This window comes from Seriola dumerili, unplaced genomic scaffold, assembly GCF_002260705.1.
Source record: "Seriola dumerili isolate Sdu_G_001 unplaced genomic scaffold, Sdu_1.0 BDQW01000002.1, whole genome shotgun sequence".
NCBI classification, from domain to species: domain Eukaryota; kingdom Metazoa; phylum Chordata; class Actinopteri; order Carangiformes; family Carangidae; genus Seriola; species Seriola dumerili.
The window spans coordinates 4,035,570-4,055,030 of NW_019174257.1; the positions used below are offsets into that span (position 1 = coordinate 4,035,570).

Here is a 19,461-nt window from a genome sequence, read left to right on the forward strand (position 1 = left end):
GGGATTTTTAGAAGTTCAAAGAAGTGCCCAGTATCTAACAAGAAAAATTAGTATAATCTGAAATAACGGTGATGTTTTTTTCTAGCTTTCTTGCCATTTCAATTATCAGGGGACCCCTCAGATTTTTCCTAGGACTATTTCGTGGGTCCTAATCCCCAGGTCGGGAACCACTGATCTAATTACATTTTTTTTTTTTTTTTTCACTTGTTAAAATCATATCTGGACTGTAACTCCCACAGAGTTAAAAAAAAAAAAAAAAAAAAAATCTTGTGACTGACTTTGCTTTTAGGGCTTCATATTAAGTGTGCACAAGTGGTGTTTCTACAGTGAGTTAAAATAACCAGCAGCCTCAGGTGTTACTTATAAAAATGTTAGGTTGCTTCTTTTCATCGGATGAGTTTTTGAATACATGTTCATACCATGGTTAATGATAGGAAGAAAGATGTGGGAAAACAAATTTGCACTCCGCTGGTTGAACCAAACATTTCAAATATTAGATTTCTTTTTTTTTTTTTTTCCTGGATTTTTGTCCCAAATTAAATTTTATACGTATAAACCTTTTTAACAGATTAGGCACCAGGGTACATGCCGTTCTCAACAGGCTTTGCTTTTATGTGTACAACTCCTGATGAGATGAACACCCTCATGAGATGCTACTTAAAGCAATATATGTGATATTCATGCCCTTTACCCCTCACAGATGAGCATTGAAGAGATAAACTTGTACCCATGTCTTTTCATTTTAAGCAGGCTGCTTTTAAAAGGAAACTCTGAACTCTTCACTTCATGACTCCTGAACAAAGTGACCAAACGACTCCACCAAAAAACCTCCTCAGATCAGCAGATTGTTTGTCCTTGGACTGCCTTTAACATGGAGGCGTGTGGAGGTTTAAAGTGCACTACAGATTAAAAAGTCTATCATTAAAAATGTTAATTATTGTTATTATGATTATTATTTGTGTTAATTTGCCTTTGTTCTGTACTTATGTTGACAATAAAAGACTGGTTAGACTGTTCATAAGAGTCTTTGTTTTTGTGTGTTGATAGAAAAGTTGAGTTTTTCTTGTTAATTAAAGCTAAACTGAAGTAACTAACAATTGTTTCGATAATCAGTTAATCTGCTGTTTACTCACTTAATTTTCTAGACAATAAAACATTAGAAAACAGTGAATCATAATTTCCTAGAGCCAAATATGACTTTTCAACCGACAGTCCAAAACTGAAGGGGTTCAGTTTATTTTAATGTTGACTTGATGAATTCATTATCAAAATAGTTGCAGGTAAACTGATAAAAACTTGATTGATAATTTCAGCTGTAAACTAAAGCTGAGTGAAAAAGACGTTCTTTTAAACCTACATTTGAAGTTCTTTCTCTCAAGAGAGTAACACTACTTAGTCCTTAAATCCACACTACAGATAAACCCTGATCAAATACCCCCCAACTTTCAACAAGATTTGTAGAAAAAAACTTCATAATCACCCAAAATCATAAACATGCAATGTGTGCTACAATCAGAAAGCGGTGAGGCAGCTCTGACGTTATTTGTTGTCAAAGCATGCTGAACACAGAGGAAAAAGACAGATTTGGGCCTTCTTTGTATTTTGTACATAAACCTTTAGAAGAGCAGAAGCATCAAAATGTATTTATATAAAACTCATTATGTAGACTGGACCATTTCAGCACAATATTAAATTATAATGATTCATGCATTAATGTGTAAAAATCACTTCTGTGGACTATTCTTTCTGAAATACAATTATAACTGTTTAACAGCCCACAGTTCACTTTACTCAGTGTCTAAAACCTTCAACAATTGACCAATAGCTCCATCTTGTGGATACAATCTGACATCAGTCAGTTCAGCAGAACTTCAACCTCAATAACATAATGTAAACTGTGTGGCCTGAGAGCATCTGGAGGATCTGGGAAATTTTTCTACTGGTGTCATAAAAACATATTACTGCCTGTAGCCTATTGAAAATGAAATATACTTTGTAGATAATGATCTGGATTTGGGGTTTGTAGTAAACAGAATACAATAAAAAGTATCTGACAGTATACAGTAATGAGTTTAGAATTTTTTTTAAAAAGAGTAAATGTGGTTTTAACATTGAAGCCTTGTAACCAAAACATAGTCATAAAGTTCATAGACGGATAAACGTATAACATTTTACAAGATTTCTTGAAAATTAATTGAAACTTTCCCCTTGACTTAGTGCTGTACATGGACACAGACTGGAGACAAATGTGGATTTACTTCCTCCATTAAAACTATTAAGTTTGTTGGTGTAATTATAAATACATTCAATTAAATCTAATTTTATTTAGAGTGTAAAACACAGTTAAGCATTACAGGCTGAGGTTTTTATTTTCCCCTGAGGATGTTGACTGGCTTTTTAAAAAGAGATTTATCTTTACAGCTTCACAGTGGTTAGCAACATTGGACTCTTCTGCTGCACTGGTTCACTGTTTATCCATTGTTTAAATAATTATACTTGGTATAAAACCTAGCTGTTTAGAATGAAAATATGACATTAAAAACAAATCAGAGGGGTTGATCGTATCATCAAAATTTAAAACCACAAATGTGACTAAATGATAAACATTCCTCTTCATTAGCAGTACTCATTTTGCTTTTTATCAGTTGTTAAATATCAAAAACTATTGGAGGGATTGCCATGACATTTTGTACAGACATTCACGGTCCCCAGTGGATAAATCCCAGTGACTTTGTTGATCTCTTTACTTTTCCTCTCACACCATGACATTGACATTTGTGGTTTCAAGTGAAATTAAATGTCTTGACATTTATTGGATAGATTGACATGAAATTTGGGAGTGCATCATTAATGACCATATACCTGCTACTCTAATGACAGTTGTGTACTTGCCATCAGACCAGGGGTCCATGCCAGTTACCCTAACCTTGCCAGAGCTCACTGGGAGCCACTTGATTAATGAGGACATCCTGTGGCTCTCGTTAATACAAACACATGATTTTATCAAGCTCAGATGTTTTGTTGGTTTTACTTAATTTCCACAAAGGGAGCAAATATACAGGATTAACCATAGAGATTCTCCTTTATTATTTATATATACACTGACATCAAATTTGTGATAATTCTCACAGCTAAACTAAAACCAGTGTAATGGTGGATTACCGCCAACAACTGGACTGGTGTGATTCAGGTGAATTGTGGGATAATCTTCTGCTCTGAAGCAATATTAAGAGACGTGTGCATGGGTTAAGTGCACTGTATGTTGGCATATTTCATACGTGAGACACTAACTGCTCAAGTCTACAAGAGCGGGTTGGACACTAGATTCGGCAGCTTTTGCCACTTTGTGGAAGTTGTTGATGCAAAGGGAATCTAAGTGAAATGCAGTATGAATATAAAACCTTTGAGTTTCTTTTTCCGAATTTTGGAACAAACCACTGCTTCACATAATCTTAAAAAGAAAAAACATTGATAAATATAAGTCTACCAAACTTTGACCTTGACAGAGTTAAGCAGCTAAGTACCACTCTGGCCCACAGCATGTGAGCTCCTCGTACATGTAACCTGCTGGTTAATCATGTAGCATACGAGTTGTTCCAGATCCAGATTGCGATGATGGTGATGAAGCTGACAGAGATGAAAATAATGTACAGGCAGAACAGCAGACGGTCAACTACTATCCCGATCATGTGCCATTCCTGCGAGGTGTTGCTCCCCTGGAAGTGTTTGTCCATCTGGAGACGGATGGCCACGAGATCTCTGCTCAGCTTCTTCAGTTCTTCCAGGGCCGGCTCCGGAGGAGCCGAGAGGGCCAGGTGGGGTTTCACTAGAGGTATATCATCGGACATACCCTGAGGATCAATTACTGAGATGTTGCTGTTGTTTGTGTGGATTGCTGGGTCTGTCAAAAACAAAAAACAATATGTTTGAATTTATGCAAATAACGCTACTAATCATAAAAAAAATTATTAGTCTTGGCTGGCGTCGATCAAAATTTTACATCAGGACTCCTCAAATGTAGTTATACTGTTCTACAACTGTTTGAAATCAGTGCATAAGTAACAGTCATTTCCAAAGAAACGTTATGTGTGCAGTTACCAGTTACCCAGTAAGATTGTTATAAAAGGAGAATTGTGATTTTAATGTAACATGTTTATATATCCATACATTTGTATTTAGGAGGAAAATAAACACATGAATATTTCATGAATTGAAAATTCAAGTGATGCTGAACTAAGTTCTCCAGTTCTCCAGCAACTTCAGTCAGATTTAACAGCTCTACAACAAGTATTGTGAATGCCACTACTTTAAGTAGTAAAATAAATGGATGTTTCCAGTTAACTCTAACTGAAGAAATACACCCCCTGTAACCATCAGTTAAACTGGCAACAAATAACATTTAACCAGTCTTTAACTGGAATCTAAGAATCTTAGTTAAGTGTGATTGTCATTATTTCAGGGCACTTTGTTGTGTGTTATTGAAACGATAACTGACATGAGTAGAAAAAAGTCATTTGAAAGAAAGTGAAAAAGCAAATTTTATAGATCAGTGACAAACTTGAGTGGTTTCCGCAATTTTCATAGTTTGTATAAATTATTCAACAGATACTACAACAATAAACAAAGATGTTACATATTAGTTTTCCGTAACATGTAGTTCTATAAAATATTTTGTCCAAAATATACTGCAAAGGTTTCCCTAACCCAATCAATCCCTTGCAGCTGGGTCAAACTAAATCAAATATCTGGTTAAAGTTCTCAAGTCTTTTATTGTTAAAGTCAATACTACTAGTACTACCAATAATAATAATGATATACCTCTAGTAGATGGGTTGAAGAAGACTGTAGTTCGGTTGCTTTTTTTCTTTGGAGGGATGCAAACGACAACAGCTAGATATTGTAACACGAGGATGCTGAGCCACTGAGGCACTGCGCTGTACTGGCTAGAGCTGAACTGGATGTTAGTGATGAACACTGTCTCCAACAGGCTGGCCACCATCAGAGCGAGACTGATGCAGAAGAACACATCTGCAGGAAACAACGACAACAACAACAACAACAGAGACAGCAGCAGCGACAGCAAGGGTTCAGTACACTTTTCATTAAATATTGTTAATGTTTTACATGTTGCTATCCTGGTTTTCAGTCTTATCTTGATTATGATTGTGTACAGGAAATAATGTTTACATTAAAACTTGAGGAACCTGTTATTCATCTCCTTGAATACACAATTGCAGCAGTTTCACGGTTTCTGATCATCTGCAATGAGGTGTGCCTTTGTAACAATGAAACCATAACCATGATACTAAAGCCAACACACTCATTAAGTCTTCTTATTCAGGGTGGAGCCCAGTGCCAGGCTGGCATTTAGGCTGTAGAACTGCTGGGGATGATCCAGTTTCTTCAGAAGACAAGGTATTAACTACTGTTTCACAGATACTATGAAATAAAAATATCTTCTCTCCGGCTTCTAGTGCAGGGGTCTGACACTGAAGATCTCCCCTGAAACAAAACTAAGAAATCCATGTTCATGCACACCCCCATCACCCCACACAAATTTAATTTTTTTGTCAACAGGTTTTGAACACAGGGCACATTTGTATATTAATGGCTAGAGCAGAGTGCAGTCCTCCAGGAATATAAGAATCATGTCAATGGGGCTTTCGGAGCCTTATTCCTGTCAAAAAAAAATAATTAAACTTTGCAACCTTAATGAATAATAATAATGGATTTTTATCACTCCTGTTATTATTCTTTGTCTTACTTTGATTTGGGGGCTAATTACGCTGTAAGTCTTGGAACTACACTTCCGATAATTTGGGGACTTGGGGGGACGTAAACGGGAAGTAGCTGTAACGTTGCCAGGAAGTCAGCTGTGGCATACATCTTGAATGTTTTTAACCGATATTTGTTCACATTTAACAAAATTAGCGCCATTAAAAGTATGCCGAATTAGCCACTAGCTGTTCCTGTTTGCAGTGTAGACGTGGACGTAAAGACAACTGTCACTAAAAGACTTTGATACTGAATAAAACTAAAAACTTAATGATTTTCAGGCAGGTTCTGGAGTTAAAAGGAGCGTCTTTTTTCTGTGATTTCAAAGCAGATTTTGCACGCTTGTTTGCGATGGACATTGAGCCTGATGACAGCTTCAGGAAACGTAAGTCACTCTGAATCAAAAACATAAGTGGGACATGTATACATGTTCAGGCTGTACCACTATATGACTCTGAGGGCAAGTACAATTTTTTTAAACGTAAATTGGTCAATTGGGCGCTAATGGTTTTAAAATATAATTGTCTCCATGAGTGTGTGTGGAAAACTATAGTGGAAAATCACAGCTGGAGTTGCAACTGATGATGGGGCAGATTCTGATAACCCTGCAGAAAAGACTAATCATCAAATATAAACTGTAGTCAAGTCTCTGATTTCTCTGCCACGCCAATACATTGGAGGTGAAGGTGAAGTTTGTGCTGCTTACAGAATTAAAAAATAACATTTAACAAATTAAACAAAATTTCTTTCCAGAAACAATATCCTAGTTCAGTTTTAATTATATCTACCTTCTATCAACAAATAGTCTCTATCCAGAAATTTAATAATAAACACTTTCCACCCTTGTTCAGAGTTGTTCAGTTAGCAGTCAAAGAGTGTGTGGTTAAACTAAGCAGCTCTTAGTTTTGAATGCGCATGTGCAACAGTGGATTTAATAAATAAGCATGTATGTTCTTTCACCTCTGAAACAAAAATATCACAGGTGTCACTCACTGATGAGAGGTGTTGTCTCCCCAGTGATAGGCAGCAGGTCATTCATGATGAGCAGGAAGACAGTGTAGCCCAGGATGAGGGTCATCTTGAAGGAGGATCGGTCCACACTTTGCGGAGGCAGCAGGAAGCTGAAGAGGTCCAATGTGATGAGGAAGCAGCTAGGGATCAGCAGGTTCACCACATAGAGGAGTGGCCGACGTCTTAAAATGATCTTGGGAAGAGACACAGGGACAGTTGGTAAAATCAAGACTTTGGACTTTCATTTCTTTCTGAATTTGCATGCAAAAGCATTTGCTTTAGGTCTCTTGTTCCACTGGAAGCTGATATTTTTAGAGTCATCTTCACATTTTTACTTCAGCAAATTATCACTGCATACATCCTGAAATACAGGTATAATTATTATGAAAAGGAAAGTTGCCAAGAGGTATTTCTGCATTACAACCATCAGACTGGTTAGGTCTGGGATAGGCAGCCTTGATACTCTGCTTGGTCTCAGTAGGTTAAACCTCTGTTCTTAAAATATAAAAAAAAATAAGAATAAAAGATAATGGTCACAAGAACAGTATACTATGAACATTTGTATATAGTCTATGTATGCTTGCAGATGAGCAGTTGATCAGCAATTATAATTCAAAATAGGTGATCATAGTGATGAGTAAAACATTCAAAAGTGCTTACAGAGTATTGGATTTCAGAATATTCTCCCTCACTTAACACCAGGGCAACATTAGCTATAATGATGTCTGCCAGCTCCCACTCCCCATTGGTCTTCAGCACTTCTCTGGACTCCTGCAGGATCTCTTCAGCTGTGGCCCCTTGAACCATCCTTACATCCGTAGCTTGAATTACATTTAACAGCACAGTTCTGTTTTGAGTCATTAGATGCCCAAAGTGATGTTATCTGTGATTTGTGGCAGCTTTTGTTAAAGTAAATGTGGTTTTAGTTCAGTGTTTTATAAGATATGCTCACGTCTTCCTTCCTGATATTTAGATTAGAATATCCATGCCACTCTCACATGTGTACAGTAAATCTAAAGCTACAGCAAGCAGCTGCTTATCTTAGCTTGGCATAAAGACTTGAAACCACAGGGAAACAGCCAGCAATATTTGAGTAAAAAGGCTACACGTTGGACTTTTAAAATTTAAATGCAATCGGGCCAGCACTGAAAACACAGTCATTCATATAAATTTACATATATCCAGCCAAATGCACTGGGATATTTTGATACTAAAAAGGGCTTTTCACAGTTGAATTTGTCAAATTATTTAAATGTGAGGCATGCAAGTGTTTTAGTGTAACCTTGTATCATATTCATATTTCTTTACCAACACTTGTATGCCTCAAGTTAGATTAACAACTGACAAAAAAAAGATCAGAGTTAATCTCCAGTCAACATTTGTAGTATACAAATCTGGATTTTATCCTGTACTGTATATTTAACAGTATGAGTCATGCAGTTCAAAGCTTACCAAAGTGGAGGTATGGTCCAAAGGTCAGAGAGCAGTTTTGGATATCAAAGGGGAAAGTATAGATTTCTAATTTGCAGGAACTGACCACTCTGATTGGTTTATCATCAAAAACACGACCTGTGTTGTATAAGTAGACATAGGGAGTTGAGGGAGAATTGTCCTCATCCATGCTGGAAAAGAATGTGATAGAATTACAACAGTTTAACTATTAAATGATTAATTGAACAATAATTTGAAAAAGCTCACAAACTACTGAACATCGTTTTAACTCACAACTCTGCGACTTGGACGTCTGGGACCCAAAGCTTTTCCCGAGGGACAGAGACTCTTTTAGTTTCACATTCCTCTTCATCCCAGCTCAGTCCCTCTATATCCCATTCCTACATTAAACAACACAATACCAATATCATAATATAATTTAATCATTTTAAATCAATAGGTGTGTAAGTATCATTTTGAACTAAATCTCTTTGATTTATGAGAGAAAACAACTGGTAGAATCTGCAGATTTCAGACTTTGACGTCCGTCCGTCCGCCCCCCCCCCCCCAGTTTGGCTAACTTTGCTACAAACAACCACTAATGCAATCAGATTAATTAGGAAGATGCTACAATATAAATACAATAGATAAACGCTTCCAAATCTATGATGTTTTTGTCAGCGCTCTTAAAACTTACCAGGATTTGCCATAAGACTGTTGTCAGGGTTTGGGTCTTTGCATCCTAAAGATGAAACATATTTTATGTTAATTATAGAGCTGGCAATTAATTAATTTTGATAATGAGTCTAAATCAATGACTGTTAAAAACTTATTTGAAAACATTATGCATTCCTATGTGAAGGTATAATTGCAATAGGTGCTTGTGTAGACTCACCACTCCTACAATTCCCACCACAGTGATAGCGATGGATATGTCAACTGGATTCAAAAAGCTTTTTACAGGCCGGAGCAGATGTTTAGAGAATAATTCCTTCTCAAGGCCATTAAACAAGGATTCAGGAGTGGGGCTGGTGCAGTTCAATGCTGCTACAAAACCTGAGTTTAAAAAAAGACAGTAGGAAACAAAAATCATACATTTAATACAGTGCATGTCTGTTTTTTTTCATCATTTCTAATTTCTCCATGCACTCTGATCTGTTTCTTCTTTTGGCTAGACATGTATTTTAATTGGTGAAGGCTTTCTGCAAGAAATGTTTTAAGAAGTCAGGTGACAGAGTATAAAGAGGGACAACATCCTCGCAAGGGAAAAGCTGTAATGGAAGAATGACTCACATATAGGACATTCACCCAAGAGACTTTTGTCCATAAAACCTTGAAGGCCTCAAGCCATTTCACCTGTTTTCACAGATGAGAAAAACACAGACTTGAAAAAAAAAAGAAAAAAAGAAAAAGTTATCACTTGCCCGTCAGAACTTTCACAGAACACTGATGTGTTCAGTTAAGATATTTTTCCTGGTATGGGCACAGATCTTTCAGTTATGACTGCAGTTGAAATGTTTCTTTTCAACCTTTTATAATAAGATCAGTGAATTATCTTTTCATAACAAAGTTGTTTTCTCAAGATAACAGGATCATTAGCCTGAAGAACTGCCAGATAGATGCCATAATTGTGTGTGGGTGGGTGTCGCATCCAGGGCACAGAGCATTGGAAAATTAGATTTTTGGTTATGGGTCTGGAAATGATCATGGCCACCCCATTGACTCCTCTCGGCTTCTTATAATCCAGTATGAGAGATAATTAACATAAGAGCCAAAGATAATAGGATAAAATTAAATGATTGCAGCTGCAGCTGTTTTTTGGCTTCCGTAGTGTGGTTGGAGAAAACACATATTACTGGAAAACATCTGAAAACTCACATCTGCTTTTAGCATCACATCAGTGTCTGTCAGACACTTTAAAAAAGGGTTTATAAGTTGTAACTAAAGGCTTTATTAATGCTTAATAAACACCAGCCAGAAGGTTTTTCCTCAACCTGGCAACCCAAAAGTTGTTCTTATTAATGGTTCATAAATTATTAGTAAATGACATATTAACTATAATATAGTCGTTAGTATGGTGACATTTGGCTTAGGGGTTAAGATGGCCACCATGAACTGCAACATTCAAGTCCAACCAGGGACCTTCGTTACATATCTGTCTTCTTCTTTTCCTGATATCACTCTACTGTCAATAAGAAAGACCTAAAAATGCTTCTAAAATACAAAATAAATGATTAAGTTACAACTTATAAACCCGTTATAAAGGGTGCTTTGTTAGAAGATAGGTAACAGTGTTTTTTTGTTATATCTTTATATGTCATATCAGTGGCACCTGATCATTTAGCTAATCTTTTAATAACTAAGTTAAACAGATACATGACTGATTTTCTTTAAAAACAATAAATGCTGGTAATAATGAACAAATACCTCATAGAAACAAGGACTGAAACGGTTTTTATTAATGTAGCATGTAGTTCCTAAAATCATTTAGTCAAACCTGTATTATGTAATTTAAGAAAATAGTAGACATATATTAATCTGTACCCTGTTTGTTTTGTTGTATTTTATAGCTACGTGTACTGTGTGTGTAGTATATGTTAAGTGTTAAGTAGGAAAAAGCATTATTGTGTTATTGTGTTTCATTTTAGGTTCTAGTTTAGCATTTTCTGACAACAAACCATAAGTAAACTTTAGATAAAACTTTATTATTAGTATTATTATATTATTATTATTATTATACTATTATTTGAAGGAGGTTCCAACTGTAAAGGATGAGAAGTAACCAAAGAAATATCAAATTCAGCTCTTAACAGATCATCTTCTTTGCTTATTTTGTGGATAGTCAAAATGTTTTCCATCTTACCGTGAAGAAGCATGAAACAGAAGACGATGAGCTCAGTGGGCTTTACCTCTGTCATTTTCAGCCTCACTTAAACGTTTATTGTGTCAAGTGCCTGTGATTATAAAGCATAAAAGTCAAGTCTGCTCCATCAGACTGAGACTATCTGCTGGAGCAACCTGAATTTGTTCATAGGTAGATGAAATGTGTAACCTCCTCTGAAGGCCAATATTGACTGTAGAGTATAGTGAATGGTAGCATAACCTACTCCCAGTTGCTTGCAGAGATCCACTCATGTGATAACTGTATTTGCACAATGAGTACTTGAATTGTACAACAGGTTTTTGAATCATCATCAGTTTGATTTGTATTTATATACATCAACAACTTCACTAGAAGTAATGATAGCTAAGGCCAAGGCAAACACAGCAGCATGCAATTGGCTGGTTGTCGTGTTAATTTGCTTCCTAGGGCACTGTATGAAAATGATGCTTTGCCTCTTTAATTATCAGTGGTGAAATTTGTTGTGCCAACTCAGAAATGAGTTGGCGCCACCGAAACAAAACAAACAGTCAGCAGCCGCACTGGCTGCTTTGTGAGACTGTACATTTGACCAGAAACTAACATCAATATGCAGACATGCTCACAATGATGATAATAGGTCGCTCAATAAAACAACAAAGGAATGAAAATGAAATGGCAATTCATTCTTATTATCATATCTATCATCTCACATAGCCAGCTGGTGAATAACAGAGAAGGTCAATCATGTCATATTATCATAAATTAAAGCAATAAGTTGAATAATAGAGGTCCAAGAATCAACCCCTGAGGGAACCCACTCATATGCAACAGCATAGTCCCTGCCTATGAGTATACCAGATAATCATCCAACTCTAGAGATGGTAGGATAATCCTACTTTGGAAGTATTAATAGAAGTCGAAAAGGATGCACAAAGATTCAACAGTACTTGAACAAATGTTTATGTAAACCTGTATTCATATGTGTTATTTGATATCTCTATCAGTACTGCTTAGATGCTATGTTGGTAGCTAGATCGAACTTTGTCCAAAAAGGCCATTTACATTAAGGAAGTTGTTGAGTTAAATAAAAACAACTTTCTCAATAATTTTCAGAAAAAAAGATAGTAGAGTTCAGGTCATACATCCTTATCACTGATAACACTAAATATTGACATTGTAGTCAGATTATTTCTATGTGGTGGTAACAGTGATCATGATCTGTAGTTTGACATTGGTCACTTTGATATTTTAGATTTTTATTTTTCACAAAGAACTCATTACACTTACAGAGAAAAGATGAGGTGCTACCGGTGCTGGGGATAAGTTAGCTTATATACAACAGCAAATAACGTATAGGAATGCTAAATATTCTTGTTGATGATGATGAATATCATACAGTCATTGTCCCAACACTATTCCACTGCATTTACATATTGGTACATCATACAGGACATCGAAACCAGCAGTAGTGCATGTACATTGTATTTCCTTGCAAAATCAAACCCAGAAAAATAAACTTTAACATTACAAAACAATAACTGATAAATATTGGCAGAGGCTTTGTGTTGCCTTCTACTTATACAGATATTTGAATTGACAGTGAATTGATCCCTGCCCTTGTCTAGTTAGGACTGGCTGATCCAGACGCACCACATGGAGATGATGACCAGGGCGTAGCAGGAGATGAGCAGCAGATAGATGCGGAACAGCAGGAAGTCGAGGACATATCCTACGTGGCACCACTGGCCCTGCAGCTCGCTCTCCTTCTGCAGCGAGGTGAGGTGGGCGCGAAGGTCACCCAGGTATTGACAGATCTGTTGCAGTTCAGGCAGAGCCGCTATACCTGGCAGGAGAACAGTGATGAGAGAGATCACCAGAAACCTGTTGCATCTGCTGTTTGAACCTCAGCACAGTTAAAACAAATGTGTTTACCTTCCTGAGGATTATGTATCACTAAATTATAACAGAAATTACTTAAATATTTGCACCCAGTGACATTTATGTATGCTTTTCGTGATTGCTTTTGAATGGACAGAATACAGATGTTAGCTTACTAAGACGTTCCTTACATTTTTTTTAAGTCAGTCATTTGAAACCAGCAAGTAATTCTATGAACTTGGAGCTTGAAGGACTTCACACGCAAACTTAAAAATGGATTTACAAATAGCTGGAGTAAGATGCTGTAAGGTGGAGGTTGCTCTGAACTCAACTTATGAAGCCAAATTCATATATATATCTATATATAGATATATATATATATTAAACAATATAAACAATCGTGTTACTGGGTCTGTTTGAGTACCTCCGTTGTTGATTGGGTGCTGGGCAGGTGTCTGGCTGGCTGGTTGTACTGAGCTGCCATTTGAGCTTTCAGGTTTATCCTTCTGTCGTACAGACGGGGGCTGGACGTCCTCCGGCCAGCGATAGCAAATGAGGGTGGCAATGTGTTTGAGGACAACCACCCTCACCCAGTTTGGAACCTCTTGATATTTCATGGTGCTGTGGTGGAGAACGTTGGTAATGATGACCGTCTCCAGTAGACTGATGACCATGAGGGCCAGACACACTGAGAAATAGATACCTACATCGAAGGACAGGTTGAAACATTGAAGGATACCGATTAGAGAGGTCATGTGTGAAACTTTTAAGATTTTTAATTAGAGTTGTTGGTCATTTCCATTGACTCAGCAATTTCTTTTGCAAGGTAATCAGATTTCCAGCTTTTAAAACTCACCATTAATCAAAAATACTATATTTACTCTTCAGTAAACGTTTATACAGTATATTCTCTTTTTCACTAGCTAGCTTTTTTCTTTATTTTTGTTTTAATGGACCAGACATTTTGAGTTTCTCTCTCTGTGATGGAGCATCAAACAATATATTGATGTATTCAGAAAACTATCAACTTTATCACTTCAGGCTGTTTTGCAGTGCATTATTAATAAGTATTTGCAATGTTGCATGGCAGACTTGCAAAATTTCACCACCAGTTTTCAGCAGTCCATAAAAAAAAAAAGAATTCAATTTCTGTTATCCCAAAATAGAAAAAAAATTATAGAGTGATAAACAGTACAATAAACCGATTCAATTTGGGCGTTGCCTTTTCTCATTGAGAGCAGTGTGGCATCAGGATCTGTACAGAGACTGCTTCTTCTACTGGAGAAAAACTAAACTAGAGCAAAAAACCCCATGTAGAGTTGCTTCTGGACGTGTTGATACAACTAAATTAAACATCTTTGAAATATATTATATGTTCTATCTAAGCACTTTTTTACAACAGAATACCAAAAATATGCCAAAAATTTAAATTATGTTAAGTTATGTTAAGTTAAATATGTCATTGTTTGGTTCATGAAAATTTTTGGGATGTAAAAGTTTTGTTATTGACCAGAAAATGTTGGAACAACCCTGAGAAATGTTTTTGTAATTTTTTGTTCGACCATTTTGATTAGTTTCAGTCGACTGTTGAAACTAAGGCAGTCCGACAGTTTTGTAGTTTGTCACAAAAAAACCCCCCAAAACTTAAAGCTCCATTGTTTGATTTTGTTTTGGTCACTATGGGACAGTAACTGTTAGTGGTGCTGGAACCAATAACCCAGGCTATGTAAGCCCCCTGGTTATGTCACCTCTACATGTCATCACCTCTGACCTATGATGGGCGTGCCGTTTGCTGTGCTGGGCAGCAGGTCGTTCATGATGAGCAGGAAGACAGTGTAGCCCAGGATGAGGGTCATCTTGAAGGAGGCGCGGTCGACGCTGTGGGGGGGCAGGTAGAAAGACAGGATGTCGATGAGCATGAGGAAGGAGCTGGGAATGAGCAGGTTCACCACGTAGAGCACTGGACGCCGCTTGATGACCACCTAGTGGACAAGAAAGGTAGGTTCAGTTTAAATGCATCTTTGTGGACGTGTAATCCACAAATTTAAAACGTGTGTTTTTGTATTTGACAGCTAGGATCTTAATGTATTGGAACATTGACATATCGTCAACTTTTTAGAGTTGATTTAGCAAACTTGTCTACAGTTGCTTATTTAAGCTAGTGTTACACTTTTCGCAGCCGCGAGTACACAAGGGTCCACTTGGGTTTGTGTGATGTAAATTTTGTTACCAGGGAACTATCTGACTCTTTAGCTGCTAAATTCTACACTATGTTCACCAGCTAGTCTTTAACTGTGTCTGTCTGCTGTTTAGCACTCAGCAGGTAATTTGCTTTGAAGCTCCATAAAGTCAAGCGGAGGAGCAGGTTCATTACCGTGAGAGACGCCTGTCACATTGTTACATTGTTTTCAATTTGTCATTTGATTGTCATTTGATACGTACTTAAGATATGTACTTATTGTAAGATTATTGATTATAGACGATTTAAATAATAATTTGACATTTTGAGAAATACAGTTGTTTGTTTTTTGATGAGAGTTAGATGAGAAGAGTGATACCACGCTCCTGTCTGCATTTTACATATAAGGCTACAAATAAAGATGCACTTTGGCTTTTACAAACAATATAAAATGTGACATGACTCGCCCACTGTTGTCTCTGATAGGCAGACGTTTTATTTACGGTTGTTATATTTGCTAGAGTAGTAAACACTGTGTAAACTGATTTCCCTCACCCAGAAGGTGATGATGTCCCACTCGTCGATCCCAAACTGGAGGATAGATGTCTCTCCCAGTATGTCCACCAGTTCCCACTCTCCACTGGCTTCCAGGTAACGCTTTGAGTTTCCAGACATCTCCTCAAAGGTCAGGGCTGGACTGACCCTTACATCTCTTACTGTGAAAAAGAAAAACACAATAAGAGAGAAGGAAAGCTAGCCAGACAGTTCTATACTGCAATCTAAGATAACCTAAATGAACAAGATGGCTCAAGGCTGAGCCTGATTTATTACATAGTGATTTATATTTTTGTTCTCTTTTTTTCTTTTGTATTTATTTTTGTTCCCTCCAAAAAAATCCCCAAAATATAAATTGCATTTTCTGACCCACTTTAGGTTCTATGTGTCTGAGTGTAGCCTATGACTTGATGAGTTTATGTTTGCGATTGTGTAATTTTTAATAAGTCTTTTCTTACTGGTGTGCATGTAGGAGCCAAACGTAAATGTGCAGTTCTGCACATCGAAAGGAAAACTGAAGATCTCCAGGTTACAGGCTGAGACGAGCCGCAGCATCCTGTCCCAGCGGATGTGACCCGTGTGGTTGACGTAGACGTAAGGACAAGCTTGGGAGACATCATCATCGACACTGGGAGGGTTGGAGGTGGAGGAGTCAGGAAGAAGTGAAACACAAAATGACAGAAAAAACACATTGAGATGGTATTTAAATGAGAACCATGGGGAATCAAAAATATGAGGTAAAATTACTTTCACAATTCATGCAAATTTTTTGCTCCCTTAACTTTGCATATTAAAATTTCAAACATGTTTTTAATATCTGACTGATTTGAGCTAGAAATATGTCGATTCCACATTTGATGGACATCACTGTCGCTCCCTAACATGACAACACCACTTGCAGCGCTGATGCAGGACACAGCAGTTCTCGATTTAGTATCTCCAGATTGTTATACCAGGTTGTATCCAGTCATGATTTATAACAAGACCAGAGAGCCTTTTGCCAGTCCCAGAACTATTCTCAGCTCTGAATCAAACAGGAGGTGTGATGTCCTCACATCCTGTTCTGTGTCAACACCTCTTACGTGCAGCTGATGGCTCACATGGGGTTTATTGTTCCTTGTTGGGGTGAGGCATGGACCAGTGACACTTGCATATGCTCTATTCAGAATCTGCTCTTAATGCTTTAACTTCACCGGCACTTAACAAGATGTGAATGGGTGGTAAGTGCGCCTGTCTGTCACAGGGCAGTAACTACTGTGTAATGAGCAATTTAGTTTGTGTATACAAGACCCTCACATTTATCAAAGACAAAACAAAACTTACAGCTGAATTCAACTTACAACTCATACACGATAATGTCTGGAGACCAGAGCTGCCTCACAGGGAGAGAAATCCTGGTGACGCCGTCACATTCATCTGGCTGCCAAACCAGGAACTCATGGTGCCAGTACTGCAGTAAAATAATCAAAAAGAATGCATGATTACCTGTCCAACATAGAATTAAATTATCTGCTGTAATCTTAGTACTTGTTCCTGCTGTGGCTACAGGCACACGATAAATTGCACAAGATTTAATGACATTATTGTCTTTCCGTGCTATTTACCAGTCTCAGCCATAGGAAAGTAGTGAGTATCTGGGTCTTCTCATTCTAAAATGAAAGTAAACAACAGGTTAACCTGAAGCTGATTACTACCTCCAGGTTAGAGTTAAGTCAAAAATGCAATGATTTGAAACAATACACATGGCAATCAGTAATATGAATTGCAGTGATGGCTGTATGCACATGCAGTATATAGACTGACTGGATTTAAGTGCTCTTGGTATTTTTCTTAGAGCATGAATAGACTCACCACCCCCAGGACAGCATACAGGGTGAAAGAGATGTTGGTTATGGTGGGATTGCTGAGGTTCACTGCAGGCCTGAAGGGCTGTAGGTCAAACACAGCCTGCATGGACTCATAGGTTGGACCGCTGTGGCCTTCTTTACAAGTCAGTTTACAGTAACATAGAGACACTGACGAGAGAGGGGGGAGGTTTATAAAACAACACAGACTGCCACTTTAATTATACCTTAATTGGACTTTTAAACTTTCCCATCATTAGTTTTTGAAGAGCTGATTTATAAATACAAAGCTATACTAAACCATGTAAACCTAATGCTGTACTTTGCACAATTTAAATACCAATAAACCACAATGATATATTTATTAAATTACTAAATTGTATATTATTGCATATTTAATATATGAATTATTTATATGATCATATGTTCAAAAAGTCTGCCAGAATTATTTGGACACAGACCAGAAAATGAGCTTTGAATTAAGCTGGAAGCCAAACAGCTAGATAACATTGAGTAATGTTGTGATGTGTAAGGTAAATAGTAGAAAGTCATTTTGTTCAACATAATGTGGCATGCATAGCTTGTAAGTTGGAGGATAAATAGTGAAATATGGTGGATAGATAAATGTTTTCAGGGATTTTTCTCCTCATATACAATGACAAGAGTCAATTCAAATCTCCCTGTCCAAAACATAAAAGATCATCATCGCACTGTAAGGGTCACTTAAACCTGAAACAGCATAAACTACTACACTAATTATTATTAAAATAATAACTGTACTGCTTATTATTTGCATGAGGAGAAAGATACTTTAAGGTAAACATGCATCAGTTTAGAAAATAACACACACATAACTCTCTAATAAAGAAGTGAACAAAAGTAGGTCATCATTACCTGATACTAAGAGTAAACCTGAGATGATGGTGATCATCTGCTGAGATGGACTCATGCTGGATGTTTCTGATGGACCAAATATCTTCCACAACCTCCGACTAAAGCAAAGAGAGCTGACTGCTGGCGGCTTACATACACACATACTTGTTTTTCTAACTTAAGGGGGGAGATTGTAATGAGTAACATTAATTCTCTGGAGACTTACCCTAACCATAACCACAACCACCACATGCCTAACACCAACCCATAACCTAACTCTAACTCTAACCAAACCCAAACGCTGAAAAAACCTGCAACAAAAACCTCATTCACATATGTGTAAACACACACTAACACATGCAGACTATACTCCAACAAAAAAACACACAACTTTACTAATTACAAATATGTCCAATTAATTGCCCCATTGTGGATATAATGTATTTTCATCCAATACAGTAGAAAATGGAGGCTTTCATACTATTGAGTGTAGAGTGTTGTGGATCCCAGGAAGACTAGAGTCCACTTTGTGGAAGCTAATGCCATAGATGAGAAAAAAACAAAAAAAAACCTTTCTAAAAATAAATAAATAGCCTCACAAATAGATAAGAATGAATAGATGCAAAACACAAAAAACTGTGATATGTGCAGATGGATCATAAACACACACAGGACAACATGGAACTTGTTGTTCCACACCTTCGGTAACCACTCACCCATTTTATTTTTCAACACCTCCACCTCTGGGAGTTGAGCTCTGTTCCATTCTCAGGTGCTGTGTTTCTGCGCTGTTGAAGCATGTACTTAGTTTTGGTTTTATGCTGTTTTAGAAATCTGTGGTTCTGTGGTACAAACCAGCTGTTTGGGTATTAATTGCAGGATTGATTGTTTATAAATAACAGCAAAAGAGACAAACTGCAGGAATAAATAAAACCAAGAGGATTCCTTTTCCAAAGTTTTCGGACTTACCTTATTTTAAATAAAAGAAAAGGAAAAGGAAACATAGGTTAACTGAATTTCCTACCACTTACCTATACAAATTAAAAAAGTAT

General features: G+C 37.0%; 2 protein-coding genes across 2 annotated transcripts; both read right to left on the reverse strand.

Moving 5' to 3' along the window:
* Positions 1-2,613: 2,613 nt before the first annotated feature.
* Positions 2,614-11,198, reverse strand: LOC111231016 (5-hydroxytryptamine receptor 3A-like). Its single transcript, XM_022757994.1, has 9 exons — positions 11,081-11,198; positions 9,113-9,273; positions 8,915-8,959; positions 8,512-8,618; positions 8,239-8,408; positions 7,447-7,607; positions 6,769-6,979; positions 4,819-5,028; positions 2,614-3,901 (listed from the first exon to the last, which is right to left on the reverse strand). The coding sequence occupies exons 1-9, from the start codon at positions 11,133-11,135 to the stop codon at positions 3,576-3,578; spliced, it is 1,446 nt and encodes a 481-aa protein (XP_022613715.1). The 5' UTR covers positions 11,136-11,198; the 3' UTR covers positions 2,614-3,575.
* Positions 11,199-12,705: 1,507 nt separating this feature from the next.
* On the reverse strand, positions 12,706-18,485 carry LOC111233995 (5-hydroxytryptamine receptor 3A-like). Its single transcript, XM_022761926.1, has 9 exons — positions 18,431-18,485; positions 17,544-17,707; positions 17,297-17,341; positions 17,033-17,142; positions 16,151-16,320; positions 15,693-15,853; positions 14,730-14,940; positions 13,365-13,661; positions 12,706-12,911 (listed from the first exon to the last, which is right to left on the reverse strand). Exons 1-9 carry the CDS (start codon positions 18,483-18,485, stop codon positions 12,706-12,708), a joined length of 1,419 nt encoding a protein of 472 aa, XP_022617647.1.
* Between the last annotated feature and the right edge of the window lie 976 nt (positions 18,486-19,461).

Bases quoted from the DNA above. Each gene is read 5' to 3' on its own strand.
- LOC111231016 (XM_022757994.1), bottom strand. From the start codon at position 11,135: ATGACAGAGGTAAAGCCCACTGAGCTCATCGTCTTCTGTTTCATGCTT. The intron at 9,274-11,080 runs GTAAGATGGAAA...TTTTAAACTCAG, and splicing joins CTGTTTCATGCTTCTTCACG to GTTTTGTAGCAGCATTGAAC. The intron at 5,029-6,768 runs GTGAGTGACACC...TGTTTCCTGCAG, and splicing joins GGAGACAACACCTCTCATCA to ATGTGTTCTTCTGCATCAGT.
- LOC111233995 (XM_022761926.1), bottom strand. From the start codon at position 18,485: ATGAGTCCATCTCAGCAGATGATCACCATCATCTCAGGTTTACTCTTA. The intron at 15,854-16,150 runs GTAAGAAAAGAC...TCTTTTTCACAG, and splicing joins TGGCTCCTACATGCACACCA to TAAGAGATGTAAGGGTCAGT. The intron at 12,912-13,364 runs TAACACGATTGT...GTATAGCGGCTC, and splicing joins AGGTACTCAAACAGACCCAG to TGCCTGAACTGCAACAGATC.